Source organism: Hemibagrus wyckioides, linkage group LG19, assembly GCF_019097595.1.
Source record: "Hemibagrus wyckioides isolate EC202008001 linkage group LG19, SWU_Hwy_1.0, whole genome shotgun sequence".
Taxonomy (NCBI): Eukaryota; Metazoa; Chordata; class Actinopteri; order Siluriformes; family Bagridae; genus Hemibagrus; species Hemibagrus wyckioides.
The window spans coordinates 15,762,564-15,782,500 of record NC_080728.1 but is presented as its reverse complement, the minus strand read 5'-3'; the positions used below and the strand labels follow the sequence as shown (position 1 = coordinate 15,782,500).

The following is a 19,937-nucleotide window of genomic DNA, read 5'->3' as shown; positions in this document are numbered from 1 at the left end:
TTTCCTGCTTGACCCTTTTGTGCATTATGCAAGTTAATTAGTCTGCACCGAGGACGCATTTGCACTTAGGTTCTTTGTTTGCGTCAGAGCTAAAGTACAATCCAGAGACACTTCACACATACTGTATAGCACTTTAAGTTAAGTAGCCTTTATTTGTCACATAAACATTACTGCACTTTCTCTACATATCCCATCCTTGGGGGTCAGAGCACAGGGTCAGCCATGATGCAGCACCCCTGGAGAAGGTTGGGGTTACAGGCCTTGCTCAAGGGCCCAGTGGTGGCAGCTTGGTAGTGCTGGGGCTTGAACTCCCAACCATCTGGTCAATGACCCAGAGCCTTAACCACTTGAGCTACCACCCCCCCAAAAAAACCTTGTACTTAAAGCTTGTACTTGCCTACAAGTTCTACTTTGACAAACTGTATCTCGAATACACAAAATCCCTTTATTTTTTGGGAAATTTCTTGCTTGTGATCATTCAAATAATCTATTTCCTTGTAATTACAGGTGCCAGGAATTTGGCTTGATGTGTCAGCCAATAAAACCAGCTTCTTTAAATAAATGTCGAGACATCACGTGCAAGCGTCTCAAAGAGTCTCTACCGATAACCTTTTACACAACAGGTGATAAGGTTTCATCTGACTGAGATCGAAATAACCCGCTGCTAATCGCATCCAGTTACTTTCACACTTCTAGAAGAATCCGGACTTTCTTCCAGACTTCTTCTTTCGTCGATTAGTTCTTCTTTCGTCGATGAGTTCTTCTTTCTTTTTTATAGAGTGAATTTATTATGTTCTCCGAGTCAACCGTGCAGAAATAGTGAACTTTACAGTTCTGGATTGAAACTGAACCTTAGAGTAAAAGGTCAGGATGCAGAAGACATTTGGTTGGATGTCCTTCATTACCAATATATCTAGCACAAAAAGCAAAACTAGTGATGGGATTTTATTGTCATTTCTCACATGCAGATCTAATATAAAGACTGAATTCTAGTTCTGATTCCCCAGAATCACGGTGCTAGACTGACAACTATACACTACACAAAAGACAATAGAAAGTATACGGTAAACATTACGCACCTGAGGAAGCCATAAGAAGTGTGATACTTCTGAATTCAGCCTTATTGAATCTACACTTCATGGTTTATTAACATGACAACATCACACCTACTGTATATAAGCTTGTTAAAGATTTATTCCCCCTTTTCTGTTATAATAAGCTCCACTCCTCTGGGAAGGTTTTCCACCAGATTGTCAGAGTGTAGCTGTGGGGATTAGTGGTCATTCAGCATTAGACACTGTTGGGATGTTGAAGAGGTCTGGGGTGCAGTTGATGTTCCAGTTCATGCTAAAAGTGTTCAGTGGGGTTCAGTCAGATTCAGGGCTCTGTGCAGAGATTTCTGGTTTCTGGAGGCTGCTTCAGCACAGGGACATTGTCTTGCTGGAAGAGGTTTCAGCATATTAGTCCCACTGAAGGAAAACTGCATAAAAAGGCATTCTAGACAATTTTCTGTGTAACGGAGGCCAGCAGTAGGTGCTGTGCAGGTAAAACATCACTCCCCTGATCTCAAGTGACACTGTGAAGTGGCTGTAGGCTTTAGCCTCCTTTTTAGTGTGCCTGCCTCCCATACCGGAGACCCGGGTTCGAGACTCGCTCAGCACGGGTGTGAGTAGGACCTGGGGGTGTTACATCTGCTTCCACATATCCTGAACAACCACATATCTGTGTAATGGACAACTGTCCACAAACCTTTGGACATATAGTGTATAGATATTATCTAATAACTTGTTTGCCCATCTATTGCCTTTCTAACAGCCTTCAACCTCACTCACATCTTCTAGATATTAGAAGACCCTTTTAATTCTCAAACATTTTGCACTGACCCTTTTATGATGACCAGCTCATGACACTGATTAATGTTATAATTATAATCACTCACTCATATACTTTATCCTGGTCATGGTCACCATGGTGTCTTTTCCGGAAACATCCGAGCTACACTGTTACCCCTCTGAAGTTGATTATTTTCCAATAACATCACATCCTGAAATTTAATTAAGGTCTGTCCTAAAGAATTGCCCATGTTTGGAAACTTCGAGAAAAGCCTCTGACTGGTCCAAAGGTCTGACACTGGACACTCCTTCCAAAAATCTTCCCCACAAGTTCCTGTCTAATTAACTATAAAACAATAACGTATTGTAATGTGTGCTTTAATATGAACCTGTGACTGTTAATTGCTGTCAAAGCTGCTAAAAGAACACAAGTCAACAATTTCTAACCAATCAGATTTGAGTATTGCTGTGATGTAAACAAAAATGCATTTATCAGTGTACCTTCTACACGTTTTAGCAATATATGGCATCAGTAAGGACGTATTTGATATTTGGACAACATGTTTGTCGACTCTTTTCAACAGCTCAGCAGCAAGCTTTGTGAGGTGTCTCTTTACAGGAACCACAGAATGCAGTTACTCATTTGGACTAATCAGAAAGCTGAACACAAACAGTGGGTGAAAGATCGGAAAGGGCTGATTGTTCTTTTATTCCCAACACCTTGGCACTGGCCCACAGCTCTGCTGTCACGTGATTGTGGTTATGTAAATGTAAATAGGTCAGAGAGCTTGCAATGACCTGGATAGGAAGTTCCACTCTTTCTTAAACTCAATTTATTCATTTCGGCTGGTCATCAAGCATCATTATTATGACTGTCGGTGTCTGTGACGTTGTTGCTGCAAATGTGAACTTACACTGTATATCTAGGTCAAAAGAGCCGTTTGTCATTCGGTGACAATCAAAACAATGATGCTTGGTCTGAAACGCTTTTGTGTTCCACAAGACACTGAGAACTGCCTCCAACATGACTCTGTGAACTTTGTTAACCCCTGAGATTTAGATGGGACTAGCTGCATCAGTAAAATGAAGTCAGTTGTAAAACCAGGACTGTTATAGTCATTTGTCCAGGTGAATATGTAACTAGGACAAACTGCTGTCCCTAGCTCTTCGTTTTTGTTTCTGTTTTGTAATTATATCTTGTATGTTATTTTATGTAGCACCAGGGTCCTGGAGAAATGTTGTTACATTTCACCATGTACTGCGCCAGCTATGTGACTGAAATGACAATAAAGCTTCTTGACTTGACTAGATCTGGGTTGAAACCCAAGGTTTTCCTACCTAGGGTAGGAAAGGTTACACACTTTCTACACAAATTTTACAATTATGGCATACACTCTTATCCATTTATCTCATTTTATGCAACTGAGCAATTAAGGGTCTCAGCGGTGGTATCTCAGGTGGCTCTGGGTCATTGACTGGAAGATCAGGGAAGATCACCGCCACTGTTGGGCCCATGAGCAAGGCCCCTAGCCCAGCCTGCTCCAGGGGAGCTGTATCATGGCTGACCCTGTGCTCTGACCCCAAGTAGAAGGGGAATTTCACTGTGCAGAAATGTATGTGTGACAAATAAAAGATAAGTTAACTGAAATCAGGGGCCCAGCAGAGGCAGCTTGGTGGACCTGGGATTAAAACTTATAGCTTTCTAATCAGTAGCCCAACACCTTAACCACTAAGCTACACCCATCACCATGCTTCTAAGAGGTAGGAAACCAGAACATTCAGAGAAACTCCACATGGCCACAGAGAGAACATGCAAAATTGCACATAGACAGAAACCCAAGCTCAAGAGCAGCCCATGGACTCAGTAGATGAGAGACACCATGATGAAAAAGCTTCTTCACTGTTTTAAATAAAGGACATGAATGAGTTTCCAAATTAAATGAATAACTACAAGCCTTTTGTGATGCATAAACAGTCAGTTCCCAGCACATTTCTTTCCTTTTTGGTGTCCAAATATATATGCTTTGTCCTCTATTTCTTCAGGAAAAGAAACTACAACTGAATGTAATGTTTCCTCTCGTGATTGTTCTTGCGTTATCTGATCTCATGATTTGTGGTACATTTGAAACAGCCATAGATTTATCTTCAGTAACTGTTTGGGTGTTGTTGGATCTAAAGCCAATGGGCGTGAGATGGGAACACACCCTGAATCAGATCAGATGCCAGAACATCACGTTCACACACTCATTCACACCTGGGGGGGGGGCAATTTATATACTGGTGTGTTTTTATATACTGTAATGTTTTCTAGTAAGAGAAGACCTGAGAACCAGGAGCAAACTCCACACACTCCACTCTACCTTAGGATCGTACGCTGTAGCTGTGAGACGACAATGCTACCTGCTGTAGCACATGCCCCGCCCCTATGTAAACCACATGCCCCGCCCCCTCACCTCCCATTTTAAACACGCTAGACAATTTGTGCCTTGTATTAATTCTAGACTCAACTGGAAACAGTAAAGACATGTTCCTTTAACCAAACAAACTACCAGATCCAACTGGGAGAACAATACTTTCTTTTATTACTGCTTAATATTTCATAATAGTTATTGAATAATATGGTTGTTATTGGAAATTTTTATTCCTAAGATGTTGCACATAATATATTTATTACAAATAGACTGTGAAATGTGAATGTGAAATGAAAGCAGTCTAATTAAGTGCTTTATAACAACAATAACAACAATAATAATAATAATAATAATAATAATAATAATTTATTATTATTATTATAATTATAAATATATTGTATTTAAATAATTATAAATATAACAATTATAATTATTATTATTATATATAATAAATATATTATATTTAAATAAATAAATAAATAAATAAATAAAAACAACAACAATTATTATTATTATTACATGTATTATTATGTTAGGAATATGGTGATTAGTATGGGTGCATCTTGCTTTTTCTTGTCCTGCTGCAGGTTCTAGGGAAATTGTGGTCTACCAAGATCCTTATCCACTTACAACACACACTCCAGCTGTTAAAGATAAATGCAGCAGAAAGCCTGGTGACCGAAGTCTAAATCATTTCTAAAGAATTTCAGGAGAATTTCATGTTCATTTTGTTTAAGTTCGTCTTATGCAATTACTAATGTCCAAGGACTGTAAAAGAAATGAAGTTATTTACTCAACGAACACTTCAACTACTCGTCTGTATAAATACACTGGTAAATGTTCTTAAAGTATGAACATGCAGATTAGGCATCGTAAATGAAGTCTGCCTCATATTACACACTGATTTTAGGTTCTGGTGGGAAATTAGAGTCACTTCCACCAAGAAGCTTAGGAATGTGACAAAACATTAGCCATCTATAACTAACAATTGTGTGTGTGTGTGTGTGTGTGGGTTATTTTGTAATAGACTGGTAACCCTCCTGTCTGCATTTTCAGTAAATGTTCTAGATTCACCCTGACCTCGAAAGTGCAGCTACTAAAAATGAATGAATTAACTTTCTTAATCAAGGAAAATAAATTAAACAAACATATACATATACACCTCTACAAACCACTGAATTCAGGTGTTCCAATCCCTTCCATGGCCACAGGTGTATAAAATCAAGCACTTAAGCATGCAGACTGCTTCTACAAAAATTTGTGAAAGAATTCCTCCAGAAGTGCGTTTGTGAGGTCAGGCACTGATGCTGGACGAGAAGGTCTGGCTAGCAGTCTCCGCTCTAATTCATCCCAAAGGTGTTCAAACTCGCTCATCCATGTCCTTATGGACCTTGCATTGTGCACCGGTGTGCAGTCATGTTGGAACAGGAAGGGGTCATCCCCAAACTGTTCCCACAAAGTTGGGAGCATGAAATTGTCCAAAATGTCTCAGTATGCTGAAGCATTAAGAGTTCCTTTAACTAAGAGGACAAGCCCAACCCCTGAATTCAATGATTTGGAGAGGTGTCCAAAAACTTTCTTTCTATCTATCTATCTATCTATCTATCTATACATATGGGGGGGAGTGTAGACAAGTATACATTTAAGCAATATACTCGGACCTTACGGACCACTATTTCAAGAGTGAATAAAGGGTAAGAACACTCCATCCCAACCAGGCGACAAGGAAAAGTACTGCTTGCACACACACACACACACACACACACACACACCATTTCTTTGTCTTTCTCTCTACAGGACATCAGCACTAATGATTAATAATAGATGTTCTCCACTCTGGCGCTAGACTACAGTCAGGGAAGAAGTTTTTAATGCGGTATTTAACATGTCTGCTGGCTCGCTCTCTCTCTCTCTCTCTCTCTCTCTCTCTCTCTCATCCCTCTGCTTCACACTATACTCGATCAGCGCGGTGTAATAAACGTGACGCACCTTTGAATTGGCACGCGCTCCCGCCTAAGCCACGCCCCCCTCGCTATTTAAACGCACCAATGTCAGCTCCACTGTAGAAGAGTTCAGGCTTCACTCAGAGCGTGGGAAAAAAGAGAGAATACTCAAGACATCACTTCATTTATTTTTGCGCGGAGCAATTAATCAAGCTGACCAGAAACAAAAGTGAGTAAATTTAAATCATTTAATGATATAATTATAGAGGGCTTTTATTTAAATATTAATTTATAATCACTTTTTTTTTGTAATGTATATAAGGCAAAAAAAATCTATATTATATATAATGTAAAATGTTTTGATCTGCTGTATTGACTGCAAGTATGAAACAGTGTTGTCTTTAAGTCTTTAAGCTTTGGAAAAAAAATTAATTAAGCATTGCAAATTGTAAATTCTCTGTGGGTGGGTGGTTGCGCGCGCGTGCTTTTATGCAATCAAAAATGAATATTTTTGCTGCACATTTGATGTAATACCATTTAATATTGAATAAAGTTTGTCCAAAAAGTTTGGATGGAACAGCACTGTAAATGTTTTCCCCCCTCCTCTCTCTCTCTCTCTCTCTCTCTCTCTGTGACAGAGCAAGAAGCAGCAAATCCTTTTCAGGCCGGATCTTTATTTTAGGAACATCTCCGGAGTCCCTTCCAGTTTAGTCCAGGTGGTGAGTCGTTCCCCAGGGGGTGTGAAAGAGCTTCGTCCACGATGCGCTCACTTCTTCCACTCAGCCTGTATTGCATCAGCCTCCTGTGCCTCCAACTTCACGCGCTCCCGGTGGGAAACAGGTAGGAACATTTCCTTTTGCGCGATTATTTTACTTCTTAAAGAAAATCACTCTTTAACATATACCTTATGCATTAATAATAAAAAAAGGGTGGGGGCATGACTCAAGAGCATGGATATATCCCTAAAGAAATGGTGCACTATCCAAGGAGACTTAATATTTGTATTCACTTTTTAGTGCGCGCGGCTGACCATAAATATATATATATATATATTCATTAAGAAATCCATTCAATTCATTAGTGTTTACTTTTTTTCTGGACAGTTATCTCAGCTGGGAAAAAGATAAAGCCACTATCTGTGTTTGATTATGCTAATTTTGAACTTTTTTTTGGTCGCGCGCGCAACGTGTCCAAACTTGTTGGGAAAAATCCAAGTGAAGAGCGGCGCTTTCGATACTTGCGGCTCCGTTGTAGTGTGTGTGTGTGTGTGCGTGTGTGTGTCTATGAGTGTGTGTGTGTGTGTGTGAGAGAGAGAGAGAGAGAGAGAAATAGAGAGAAAAAGCAGATAGCGGCTGAATGAACAAGGTCACAGAGAGAGGCAGACGTGCCGGCGGAAACGCGCGCACTTCTCGCGCCAAGAGCTCCTAATTGACTTACTGCCTATATAGAAGTTCCCTAAAAAGGGGGTATTCATTAATGACGCAATAACACTAACATGCACACACGTCCAGGATTGACCTATTGAGGTAGTCTCCTAGTACAAAAGAAACTAAAGTCTACCTTTTGTTTTTTTTATTGTCACTCTGTGCTATCCTGATCATCTTCACCCATTTATCTTTCATACTGATATGTAAAGGTTTAATGGACATGATTAGTTTGTAGAGTAAAGGTGAATGGGTTTAAAGGGTGGTTAAATGATGTGTACAAAAGCTCGACCACTTTGACTAGGATTGTAGAGGTTAGTAGATTTTTCCTGGAAGACTTAAGGGTTAAGTAAACACAAAAGCCTGGAAGAACTAGCCACCTTTAGGCATTATTACACATTATTAGGCTGCCCTCCTCCTCCTCCTCCTCCTCCTCCTTCTTCTTCTTCTTCTTCTTCTTCTTCTTCTTCTTCTTCTTCTTCTTCTTCCTCTCTCTGAAAGATTATCAGTGATCAGCTGTAGAAAACTAACCCCGCTACTCTGCTGATAGAGGTGTGTATTGTTTAGAGTTCAGTTCAAGATAGACAAAAGAGCTTAATACACACTGGGCGTCGCTTGCGTCAACTCGAAAAGTGAAGGTCAAACAATGGCTGATTTGAGAGAATGCTCAAGATATCTCTGGGCCGTTAATCATATCATCAATGTGGACTTTTTTCTCATTTGTGCTGTGGTGCACAGACTGGTTTTGTCAGTTGTCTGCTATGCCAAGTCTGCCGTGTGCGGGCGCGCCACATTTTCACACCTGAAAGCGCGCATCAAGCTAAATTGGCCATGCTTCCATATTATTGGGGCGCAAAAATGTATACGGTTGTATTAAGAGCGAATCTGTTCGGTTTTTCCTTGAGATTTTCTCCCCTTTGCCTTTAGAGAACAGACTCTTTAAGGTCTTTAACGTCTGAGGTTCTCCACTACCCTTCAATACCCTCCAATTTTACTGTATCTTCCCTTGCTATCCTTTTTTGTACCTATCTTTCACCTATAAGATTTATAAAACAATTCACAGCCCATTTCAAAGGTGCTTTATATCAACATCTCCAGTACAAGCTAAATATAACCGGTACAAAGATGTTTTGTTTAGTGCTATTTTATTCTCAGCATGTGTCTGTTATATCTCTAACTCCCTAACTGCTTGGCAGCTATTTACTGATTCTTCATGCCATATCTGTTTTAACTCCTTCTTCAGAACAAATCCTTGCCTGCTTTCTTTTTTAAACGGTCCCTCTCGCCCACAATTCATTTATAAATGAGAATTAGCAGTACATTTTACGTTTAGAAATCACAAGGGTGCGAAGCCTTTGCGCTGAATTGAGTATAGCATGTAAAGTAAATGGTGATGATGAAGCTCCAGGACAGTTCATTGTTTCATCTTAAGTAAAATATGGCTTGTTTGTTTTTTTCGGAAGTGACTTTGGACCAAATATGGGTATTGGTGTTTAAGTCTCAAGCTATAGAAGCGTCCTTCACAATAAGTTGGCAAGGATTGTGTAGTGTCGGTGTGCCCTCTTCTGGCTGGAGTGATGTTTTGGACATGTGCCTAGACTAACTCACTGCTTTCTAAGGGCAATTTTAAGCAAATTACATGCTGCTTGAATGGTTGTGGGTTGGCATGGATGGAGAATGAGTCAGCGCCCTTTTCTTTCCATTTCTGAGTGGGCATAATGAGTGTGTTATGTGTAAGAAGCACTTTACACCGGTGACTTTTGGGATGTTTCAGAGTCAAATCGTCTGTTCTTCATGAGAGACAAAAGAATGTGCCATCTATTAAGGCTGGATTATTTATTATATACATGTATTATTATTTGGAAATTCCTCCAGATTAAGGTCACCACGACATGTAGTGTTTACTTGGAACAGGTGGACAGCTTTAACATCTGTGCTCCCATGATGGATTGAAGGAGGAATGCTCCGATTTTAAAAACTATGTGCTTCAGATGTAGCAAACAACATGTACAGCTAATGAGAGACTGAATGTTCTGTTCATGTGGTGAAAGTGATTTGGGCAGGAGACTTTTCCTCGAATTCTTCTCTGTCTTTTTTGAAATCACTAGCCAGCCGTTTCTCTGTATTTTGATTTGTGTTTATGCTTAAAATAAGAGTGAAAATGTAGTATTGCTTTTATCAGACAAGAATGAGTATCGATTTAGGTGCATCGTAAAAGATTTCATAAATCGTCTACTGAGATCAGAGGTTTTTAGGTTGTTTTTAGGTATTTAGTACAATTGTGAAGATAAACCTCTGGTAGCCTTTGTTTTTTCCTCCCCCCCAGATGTTTGTCTGAAAGCCACCAGTAGGCGGACGCAATAAAATGGCTGCATAGCTACAAATATGCTAGCTACCATATAATATTCTATGATGAGGATCTTCACCATATGATCTGACATGAAGAACGTGTTATCATACATTCAGTCAGAAATCAGCCAAGATTTGATGATGATAATCTTAAACAAGCGATGTGGTTTTATTCAGTCGGAAACAACGTATACGTGTCTGTTTTCCCTCCATCATGTCATCATTTCTGAACAAGGGACATTATCTCATGACACGTTTTTATAAAAATGATACCGTCTGGAAATGCTTGCCTTAATTGGCGTCTTGCGGTTTTGTTGGTTCTATAATATTTGGAAGCTGGAAGTAAAATGAAAGCGAATTTTAGAAGCACGGCATGAAGGAGTCTCATTTGCAGAAGCAAGTATAGCTCTGTTTGTGCTAATGCCAGTCTTCCTTGTCTGAAGCTCGTCCAGTGTGGTTCAGGATTCAGGACACTGACCTGGTTCCCGGCTGTGATTGACGCGAGGCTGTCTTTGTGTGGATATAATAGCATATCAATTAGTGCTTAAAGAGTCTTCGATTCATGTAGAAAAGGAGTACAAAATCCGTATCTAAGAGGTCAGGTGTATTGTTTATCTTGTGGCAGAACATCATACGCTGGAATGTTTCCTCAGTGTTTGTTCAGTAGGATTAGATAGCATGAATGCTTTGCTAATCTACACACTCAGTTCACTGCTAGTGAGTGCTGTTAAGAGTGAACTGAAAACAGGCCATCAGTTCCGTTATACAGTCTAAATCTGGTTTTAAACTGATTACTCCAGTGTCTGAACATTTTTCCGGTACCAAGTATCGGGCCCAGACAAGCATGCGGACGAAATATTCTGTAGTCAGGCAGAATTCCGCTGTGGATTAGCGGCTAAGATTTACATTCCACATTCTCCGCTCTCTCCCGGAGGACAAAAACACAGAGATAGCAGGATGGTCTCCACTCTTCTTAATTCAGTCATTTCATTCCAGCCTAGATTGGTCGCTCTTAAAGAACATACATTCATAAATCCCTGTCCTGTCTGTACTGATAAATCTTCTCTATACGCGTCTTTACGTTGATGTCATGACAGCAAATTGGTTCCCAGCCAACAATTGTTCACCTTTTTCAAGTCTTTGAGGCCACAGGAGACTTTGCTGCACCATTAATAGTTAGAACTCAAGAGTCGAGAGTGCGAAAGTTTGCACCCCCCATGGTTTCCTGAATGGAAAAATCTACCTCTATTTTTCAACTTCTCAACAAACTACTCTATTTAAATATGTCAGAAATAAAATATGGATACATCATGCTGCAAAGCAACATCCCAAAATGGAATGCACGATCAACAGAAAAATATTTTGAGAGGTTTCCAAAGCAGCGTTGGAAACAGATGTCTTGAGGTTGAGCGCGAAATTTATTAAGGAGTATTTATGCCACATTCAGAAATGGAGATTTGTGCGACATAGTAATTGTCTTGTTCTTTGAAATGAGCTTCGGCGACTTAATTTTATCCTGATGGGGTGCAAACTTTTGCTCTTGATTTGTATATTACCCCTAAAAAAGTCACAATGACTTTTCAGTAGGCAGATTATTGAGCACTGAGGAATTTTATCACAAAAACTCCTATATCTCTAAACCCGGCAATATAATCCCCCAAAGTTCCTCAATCCTGTGTCTCAGTTTGCAACAATTCACCTTTCTCCAATTTATTTCTGCCTCCATTCAAACAATAAGGACACTGTACTAGGAGAAGTGAGTGGCTTGCTATATTTAGACGGATTAACCTGGCTCTCCTAATGCTTGGTTCTCCTTGGGGAACCAGGTAACACATGTAGGCCTCTCAATTATGAATCTTAAGCTGCAGGAAGGGAAAATTATGAATGTGGCAAAGTTTCATGTTTCTGTTTACTTTCTCAGGCACTCTACTGGGGTGTCCAAGTCTAACCTAGGTTATTGAATGCTTCCAGTGAGGTGCATAAGCCGAAATCCCGAAATGAATCATGCTCCATGACCTTGCCAGGAAATAAGATTTTCACCAAGCAGTATAGAAAAAGAGACATCTTTGTCAGTCCATACTTTCGTTAAAAAATAGTGTTCAGCTATAACTTTTCTTGTCACTGATACCTTAATTTTTCATGAGCTATATATTATAGAGGTGCAAAAGGTATAAGGTTGCAGGAACCACCAAAGAAAAGTGCTGTGTTAAGTGCTTGTTTTCTCATCTGCGATACCAGGGAAGATGTCTGTTAGCTTGATGAGTGATGCTGATATCATCAGTGGTGGCTCAAGTGGTTAAGGCTCTGGGTCATTGACCGGAAGATCGGGGGTTAAAACCCCAGCACCAACAAGTTACCACTCTTGGGCCCTTGAGCAAGGCCCTTAACCCTCTCTGCTCCAGGGGTGCTGTATCAAGGCTGACCCTGTGCTCTGACCCCAACCTCCAAGGATGGGATATGTGAAGAAAGAATTTCACTGTGCTGTAATGTATATGTAGACTATTTCTATAATATTAGTAGCTTAGGTGCTTAAAATAAACCCAGGATTTATACATTTCCACCATGTTACACGACACTGTAAAGGAACTAGGGCAGGTTTTAGTACTTTGGCCATAGTTCCAGGAAGAGGTTTTGTTTTTGGACCATAGTTGGTTGATTTCTGAAGTCCAGAAATCATTAGGATAAAACTTGCTATAGTAATTGGCCACAAATATTTTGTGCCCACGAGTTAGATCTCAACAAGCTTAGCCTCAAAATGTTCAGTCATGGCCATAGCATTTTTAAAAGTATCCACTATGAACTCAATGCTCCATGTGCTATAGGTCTTTGCTAAAGTGGACATAAAAGGTCTTGAGTTGGTTAATTACTGGCTAGACACCCTTACTTATTCCCACTTTGGGTTAGTTTTCTTTTCATGAGTCATTGTGCCCACTAGACAGCACAGATTTTCCAGGGCACCATGCCAGCACCAGGCTGGATGTAAGTTAAGCAGCTATTGGCATCAATGAAAAGGGGGCGTGTCCAATCGTGATTTGTGTCAAAGTGTTCATGTGCCTAAAAAAGAAAAGAACAAAAACGTAATAAATAACGAATATTGTGTGTGAAAGATAGCTTTTCACAGACTCGGAAATGTTCTAGCTGTATTGGGTTTCTGACTGTAGGTTGTAATTTGCTTCACTGAATACGTGCATAAAGCAGAAATCTACCGGAACTTGAGGTCACGCAACTGGTAACTGAGAATATTTTATGCAGCAGAAAAAAAATGTTAATTAGAAGCCTGAAGCTGTATTGTAGCTATTCCAACAAATTTGAACAGGCCAAATTGGTAGGCAAAGCACTTCTCATTTACGTTTTCCCATCAGACTAAAACAACTGGTGTAATTATATACCATACTCTTATTGAGGGCTTCTGGATGCCAACCAGAAATGGTTGCCAAACCCAGCAAAGCTCATTAATACTATAATAGATGTTCTTTTTTTTCCAGAAAACTTAACACAATTCCTCATCCATGGTGGTCTCATGGAAGACTTATAGGGATTTAGCAAATATTGATGAGCGTTAATGGTCCTTCAGGTGAAGGGACAAAGAAGGACGAAGTTGATGAGGGGATTAGATTTTAAGCTTCTTGACTGAGACTCTTTGGATCAGGGCTGAAAGAGGAACTAAGCACAGCCACATGAGCTCTGTAATCATATAAAGCCTGTTAGATCTGGTGCTCAGGATGTCCATGTCTTGTGCGTAATGCTGATTAGCTGATTATTAGCTTTGGAAACAACGCTAAGGGCATGAAACAACACTTCGGAGTTACCTTTAGTATCATTTCAAAAGTGAACCTGATCGATTTAGGCAGCTTTATGTGAATTACCTTGCATAACCACCAGACAACATTTTGGTAATGTTTGACATGGAGGATTTAATGGTCATGTTCAGGTAGCCGAGATTTAAACCTAACGTAGAAACCTGTGCAAACATTCTGTAATGGATGTGAGCAGATGGTGGTGTAAATGTAATTGTTGACTGTACTGTCTGTCCAGGAGAGCCCTAGCACTCCTAAGCACATGAGCTATTTTTAGAGTTGGCTCTTTGTAGTGTACACTTGGTAGCGATTATATTGTATAATGATGGACGTTATCAGGTGATCAATATTTACAGACATTATCTCACTTTACATTGTGCAGTGAACCATGAGTTTTCTAAATATTACTTAAATATTACTCTGCCTTATTTCCTTCTTGGAACAATGACAATAATTCTATTTCCTTAAACAATCCTCCTTGAGCTGATCATGTCTTGCTGGAAATTCAACACTTTCCTGTTTCTCTGCTCTGCAGGTTGGACTTGAAGGCAATCTTACGTCAGCAGAGAGAAGGAAGCGTTGTCTACCCAGACTCTGATCTGTCCTCTGATGATCCCACTAGACTGGCTCCAGCTGGACCATTGGACAGAACTTCTCTATGGAGAGCCATCCTCTATAAAAGCCCACCTACATCGTCGCAGGAGTCGGCGAATGTTCTCAACCCAACTGGCAAGTCTGTTGAGTCGAACCTAAGAAACCCCAGAGGTCGCCGCAGCGCCCACAACCGGGGTCATCATCACCAACACGGCCAGCTGATGCGTGTCGGGTGCGTCCTGGGCACATGCCAGGTACAGAAACTCAGCCAACGCCTCTACCAGCTGGTCGGCCAGACCGGACGCGAAGACTCGGCTCCTATAAACCCGCACAGCCCACATAGTTATGGATGATCTCCAGAGAGGCTACGGAAACCAAACCGAAGCCCTAACAAAACAGCTCGACTTGCATACGATCTCTATTTTTGCCAATAGTCTTAGATTCGTCTGAAATTTTTCTCTCTATCCTTTCCACTTGTGCTTTGCTCTTTCAACAAGTGCCTTTTTTTTTTGGGAGAAGAAAGAACCTGATGTTACTGATGTTCATGGCTAAAACCTTGTCTTCGCCCTCTTTTCACCAAACACAAGGACTTTTCCTTGACGTTGGCCTCAAATTGGATCTCCCGGGTTCTTTAGAGACATTAGTAATCCCTTTAATCTCTTTTACGTATAAAAAAAAAAGTGTCTGATTTTTGGATTTCATCCATGGTGTGAACTGACCTCTCATCATCTACAAACACGAGGATTTCACTGAAGGTCGTTAACATCCGAAATGGACTTGATTCAGATATGGAGCTTGATGGGATTTCTGTTCATTTAGGGTGGCGCTGAACTATTATCTCTTCTTGAAATCCTAAAAGCGACTAGTGTTCCCATTGCAGCTTGGGAAAACACAGTGCTGCTTGAAAGTTTGTGAAACCCCTTTCAACTTTCAAGCAGCACTGTATTTTCCCATAGTGAGTGGAAGAGATCTTGAAGACCATCAGCCCACCATGTCAAAAACCTCACACCTCTTCTTGCTCTCTTTAGAACTTCAGAAATTTCATTTGATGATTCCACCTCATCTTGATTCCATTTTCCTGCATGGGCAATTGGTTTCGGTCACTAAAGGTATTGTTTTTAGCGTAAAACACAATGAATGATTGAAGCAGATTATCACTGCTGTGGCACAGCTTTTGTGGGGTTTTTTTTGTATTATTCTTGGATTGATATGAGTTAACAAACACATTCATTGTGAAGTGACGATAAAACCTCCAGCACTGTTTAATGAGCTGCTTCTAATCCCTTTTGGTTATTAGAAACCTGCTGGGCTTAGCATCATAAACAAACAATGGCTTTATCTCAAGCGTTTCCTAACAGGTGATTAAAACACACACGTTTGGACAAACACCAATCAAACTAGCCCTTGCTGATGTCATTGACGGAATGTACAAAGCGAAACATTACATAATACTTGGCATTAATTTGCTTGTTAAATACAACGATTATAATAATTAAAACATAATAAAAAAAAAAAGAGTCCCGTGCACAGCCAGCCAGATATCTTAAAACCAAAACGAGCATTCTTACTGTTACACTAACTCCAAGACACAAAAGTTGAAGCGTAAGAGCGCCAGATCTGCAGAAATCGCTCTAGACGCTCGTTATACGTATTCTAAATACACGTCCTTTTTTTTTTTCTTTTTTCGCATAATGATTGTGTCTCAAACCGTAGCCGTAGCGCTCACCCCCAAATTACCGTCTGTGCCTTTCAGGAATAAATAGACCTGCCTTGAAAATGGCCTGTTGTTGAAAGTCCTGTTTAAAATAACTAGAGTAAAATCGCGACGTGAAATATCCAGCTGACGAATTCAATCCAACAAGACCAACCTCTCATTAACTCAACTATTCCTCTTCAGTCTGGTCGGCTTGTTAGCTTTAACTTAAACACGCGCGTTTACGTGACGTTTGAATCGTTCCGAACGATTTTTTTTCTCCAGCGAATTTTTTTTACCTTCGTCCTACCATCATTCCTAAAAGCCGACGATCTACTTAAAACCTGACGATACTTGACGTTTATTTAAATTTTTGGATTTGCATCACACTGTAATTTACTTTTGTTTTGTTTTTAATCACCAATCTGCCTATTATATATATGTTTCTATTTAAGTGGAAGGGCTATGTGGTCATTCTAGCGGCTTTTTGTGTAATCTTGAATGTGTGTTTTAAGGCTCTCTGAACACGAACACTGCTCGCTCTGCTGTAATCGATCTCACTCCTGTCTCGTTATCACTGATCATTAAAAATGCTTTCAAAAATTCTGAGAACCTGGTGAATCTGTAACTCTTTATTTTTTACAGAGCCAAATCTGTGAGAGTCTTCGTTTTAATCAGTCCGAATCTGTTTTGTTTTGTTTTTGTTGTATTTATTTATTTAACGTAGACGACTAAGGGGTGTAAGAGTTGTGGAGGTTTTTTGGCGTCACTGCCTGACGTGGATCATTCCCTGTAATGCGTCTGAGTTTGTGTGAAAACAGCGTGCCTGTCATTGAGGACCTTTGCCCTGAATCTGCAGGACTTTTCTGAGGGAGGTTATCCGTGATGTCTGTTAGGTTCAGGCCACGATTACACTCTGAACTCGTATGTTTCGTTCACTGTATTACGATAAGGTCACATGGTATTCTAACCAAACAAAAACAAAAAACAAACAAAAACAAACCTCGAAGCACTTTATAGCAGGAGTCTGTTTTCATGTCTTAACTTGAACCTTGATGATGTAACTAAATTATGATCTCTGAAACTTGATATGTATTACGTACATTCTCTGTGTTAAGTATGTGTGAAACGTTACTCTTATGTATGTGTACACTTTGTGAATATTATTATTATTATTATTATTAGTTCTACTATTTAAGTCATGTATTTATGCATTTGTATGTGAAAGCATTATTTATCTGCGCATAGGAAAATGAGAGCGTCCGTGAAGAACAGGCCTTCGTTTAGTTACAGTGTTTTTCTACTTTACAATGTTCTTCGTTTTTGTGTGAAATAAAGCATTTGGCTGCAGTACGATAATGTACAATGTCTCCGTTTCATTTAGTGTCCGTGTGAGGGGATCTTTCACAGGGGAATCCCTTCATACTCTTATTGCTACTGTACACAAACTATTCAGTTTAAACATCCATACATTTTCTTATTCCTAATTAGGGTCACAGGGGTCTGCTGGAGCCTATCCCAGCACACATTGGGTAAAAAGGCAGGGGTACACCCTGGACAGGTCGCCAGTCCATTACAGGGCCACATATATAGACAAACAACCACACACACTCACTCCTATGGGCAATTTAGAGTTACCAATCCACCTAACGTAAATGTTACTGTGGGAGTAAACCAGAGTACAGGGAAAACATGCAAACCCGACACAGAAAGGCCCCTGCCTGTTCGAACCCAGGATTCAAACCCAGGACCTTCTTGATGTGAGGCAACAGTGCTGACCACTTTGACACCATGCTGCCCCAGTTTAAACATAGGAACTAAAATATCTTTATGAAAAGAGTTATAGTGCCTGCAGAACAGATCCTAAGAGCGTGATACCAGAATTATTGGCACCCTTTAAGGAGAATACTGTTACTGCAAACAATTATCTATAAAAAAAAATATTCTTACTCAAATAATTAGAGAAAGTACAAATTCAAGTAGATAATAAAAATCGAATAAAAATTAAATGCAACACTAAAATAATCTCATTAAAATGGCTATAACCATCATATCAAAATCATCTTATCAGAATATTTCATATACTTACAAAAGGTATCAAGGAACATATTTCCTGTTTCTTCAGGGGTTTCCTGTGATCTCACACACAGACATTCCCCATAACTTTTTATTAAAACTCACAAGCAGATATGGATATAAAAAAAAATATATAAACAGTTACAACCATAATAAAAAGTTTTAAAGAGTGAAATGAAAGTTGCCAAGTCACCTAGAAACCCCTCCTCCTAAGACACAGTAAGGAGGATGCTGAGGGAGGATTAGAAGAGCTCGAAGATTGGCATTTCAGAAATGCACAGTTTACTGTTTGGGAAGTTTTCACTTCCCTAAAAACACTGTTTAAAAGAAACTCACAAAATGCTGCGAGTGAACTTCACCAAGCATCGTTAGAAATAAAAGTGGAGCTTTTCTGTATCTAGAGCTCTTTTGAAAATATTAGGACATCAGAAAATCTATACTAGGATATAGTAAACCTAGTCACCTCTGCCCAGAGGTAAGACTTGATCATAGATGGATGTTTTGGAAAAGATCACAACCCTAAACTTATACATATAAGTTAAAATACTTACATATGAATCAAAATCAATCCATGGTCTGAATTAACCAGAGATGCATGCGGCTTATTCTCTGAGAAAGGCACAATACACTCTGAAAGACTTACAAGTAAAATTAACCTGTTTGCAGGAAGGACTACATTTACATCACAGGCATTTGGCAGACACCTTTATCCAGAAGGACTTACATTTTCTACCCAATTGAGGGTTAAGGGTGCAGCAGTAGCAGCTTGCTGGACCTGGGATTCAAACTCACAACCTTCTGACCAGTAAGCCAACATCTTAACCACTAAGCTACCACATCCCTCCCTAACAGCCTACAGAGAACTACTGAACACTACAGAGGACTTATGGTCAAAAACCTGACCTCCTGATACACTAACAGGTCTGATTAGTAGAGCGCAGATACAGATACTGATAAATTTTAAAGAACATACCATCTATCATGTTCCTACTCTAGTATCTTCTAGTATTGAGTATTCTCTAGTATCTAGTAAGTCATTATTTTTATTTGTATGGAAGAAGCACTGACATCTGAAACCATACAATGGCTTCGGAAAGTTCTTTAGCTTGCTTGAAGGACCTCTCTGTATTTCATCCTTCCTTTTATTCTGACCTCCTATTTTATTCCTATCTCTGACTCTAAAAAACACCCCCGATAGGACAGTGCTGCCACCACCACACTTCAGTGAATGATGCTATCCTTATGAGCGATACCTGTTCAGCCCTATATTTCCTATCTTTGTCTGATCAGAGCAGAGAATCTTCTTCCTCATGCTTTCAGAGGCATGTAAACGCCTACCAGTTGCCTTACACTCAAAGCTTTCCTTCCTTCTGTGAAGTCTTTCATAGAAAAAAGAAGACTCTTATTGCAACACATACGTTAGAGCACAGAAGAATTTGTTTCCTTTGCTTAGAAAGCTGAGGTCAGAGTACAGGGAAAGCTATGATACAGTGCCTTGCTTAAGCGTCCAACAGCTTGGTCATGCTGGAGCTTGAACCCTGACCATTAGATCAACAAGCCAGAACTTTAACCACTTGAAGCACCGCTGCCCATGAAGGCCTGGCTGATGGAGTATTTTTTTTTAAAATACTTCCTGTCTTTCCAACAGGTTCATCTATCGCTTTTATATCCTTTTCCCAGATCTATGGCTTGAATCTTGGTACAATTTGATCATGTAGGTCAGAGTTTGCTGGAGTTCATGGCTTGGTTTTTATAGTCTAATTTGCATTGTAAATTGCACACACACACACACACACACACACACAGGTCATGTAGAAT

The 19,937-nt window shown here is 39.8% G+C and overlaps 1 protein-coding gene across 1 annotated transcript; it reads left to right on the top strand.

The window, feature by feature from the left end:
- Window positions 1–6,276: 6,276 nt before the first annotated feature.
- adm2a (adrenomedullin 2a) lies at window positions 6,277–17,398 on the top strand. The gene is made up of 3 exons (XM_058417527.1): window positions 6,277–6,415; window positions 6,825–7,026; window positions 14,292–17,398. The coding sequence occupies exons 2-3, from the start codon at window positions 6,947–6,949 to the stop codon at window positions 14,701–14,703; spliced, it is 492 nt and encodes a 163-aa protein (XP_058273510.1). The 5' UTR covers window positions 6,277–6,415; window positions 6,825–6,946; the 3' UTR covers window positions 14,704–17,398.
- Window positions 17,399–19,937: the final 2,539 nt, after the last annotated feature.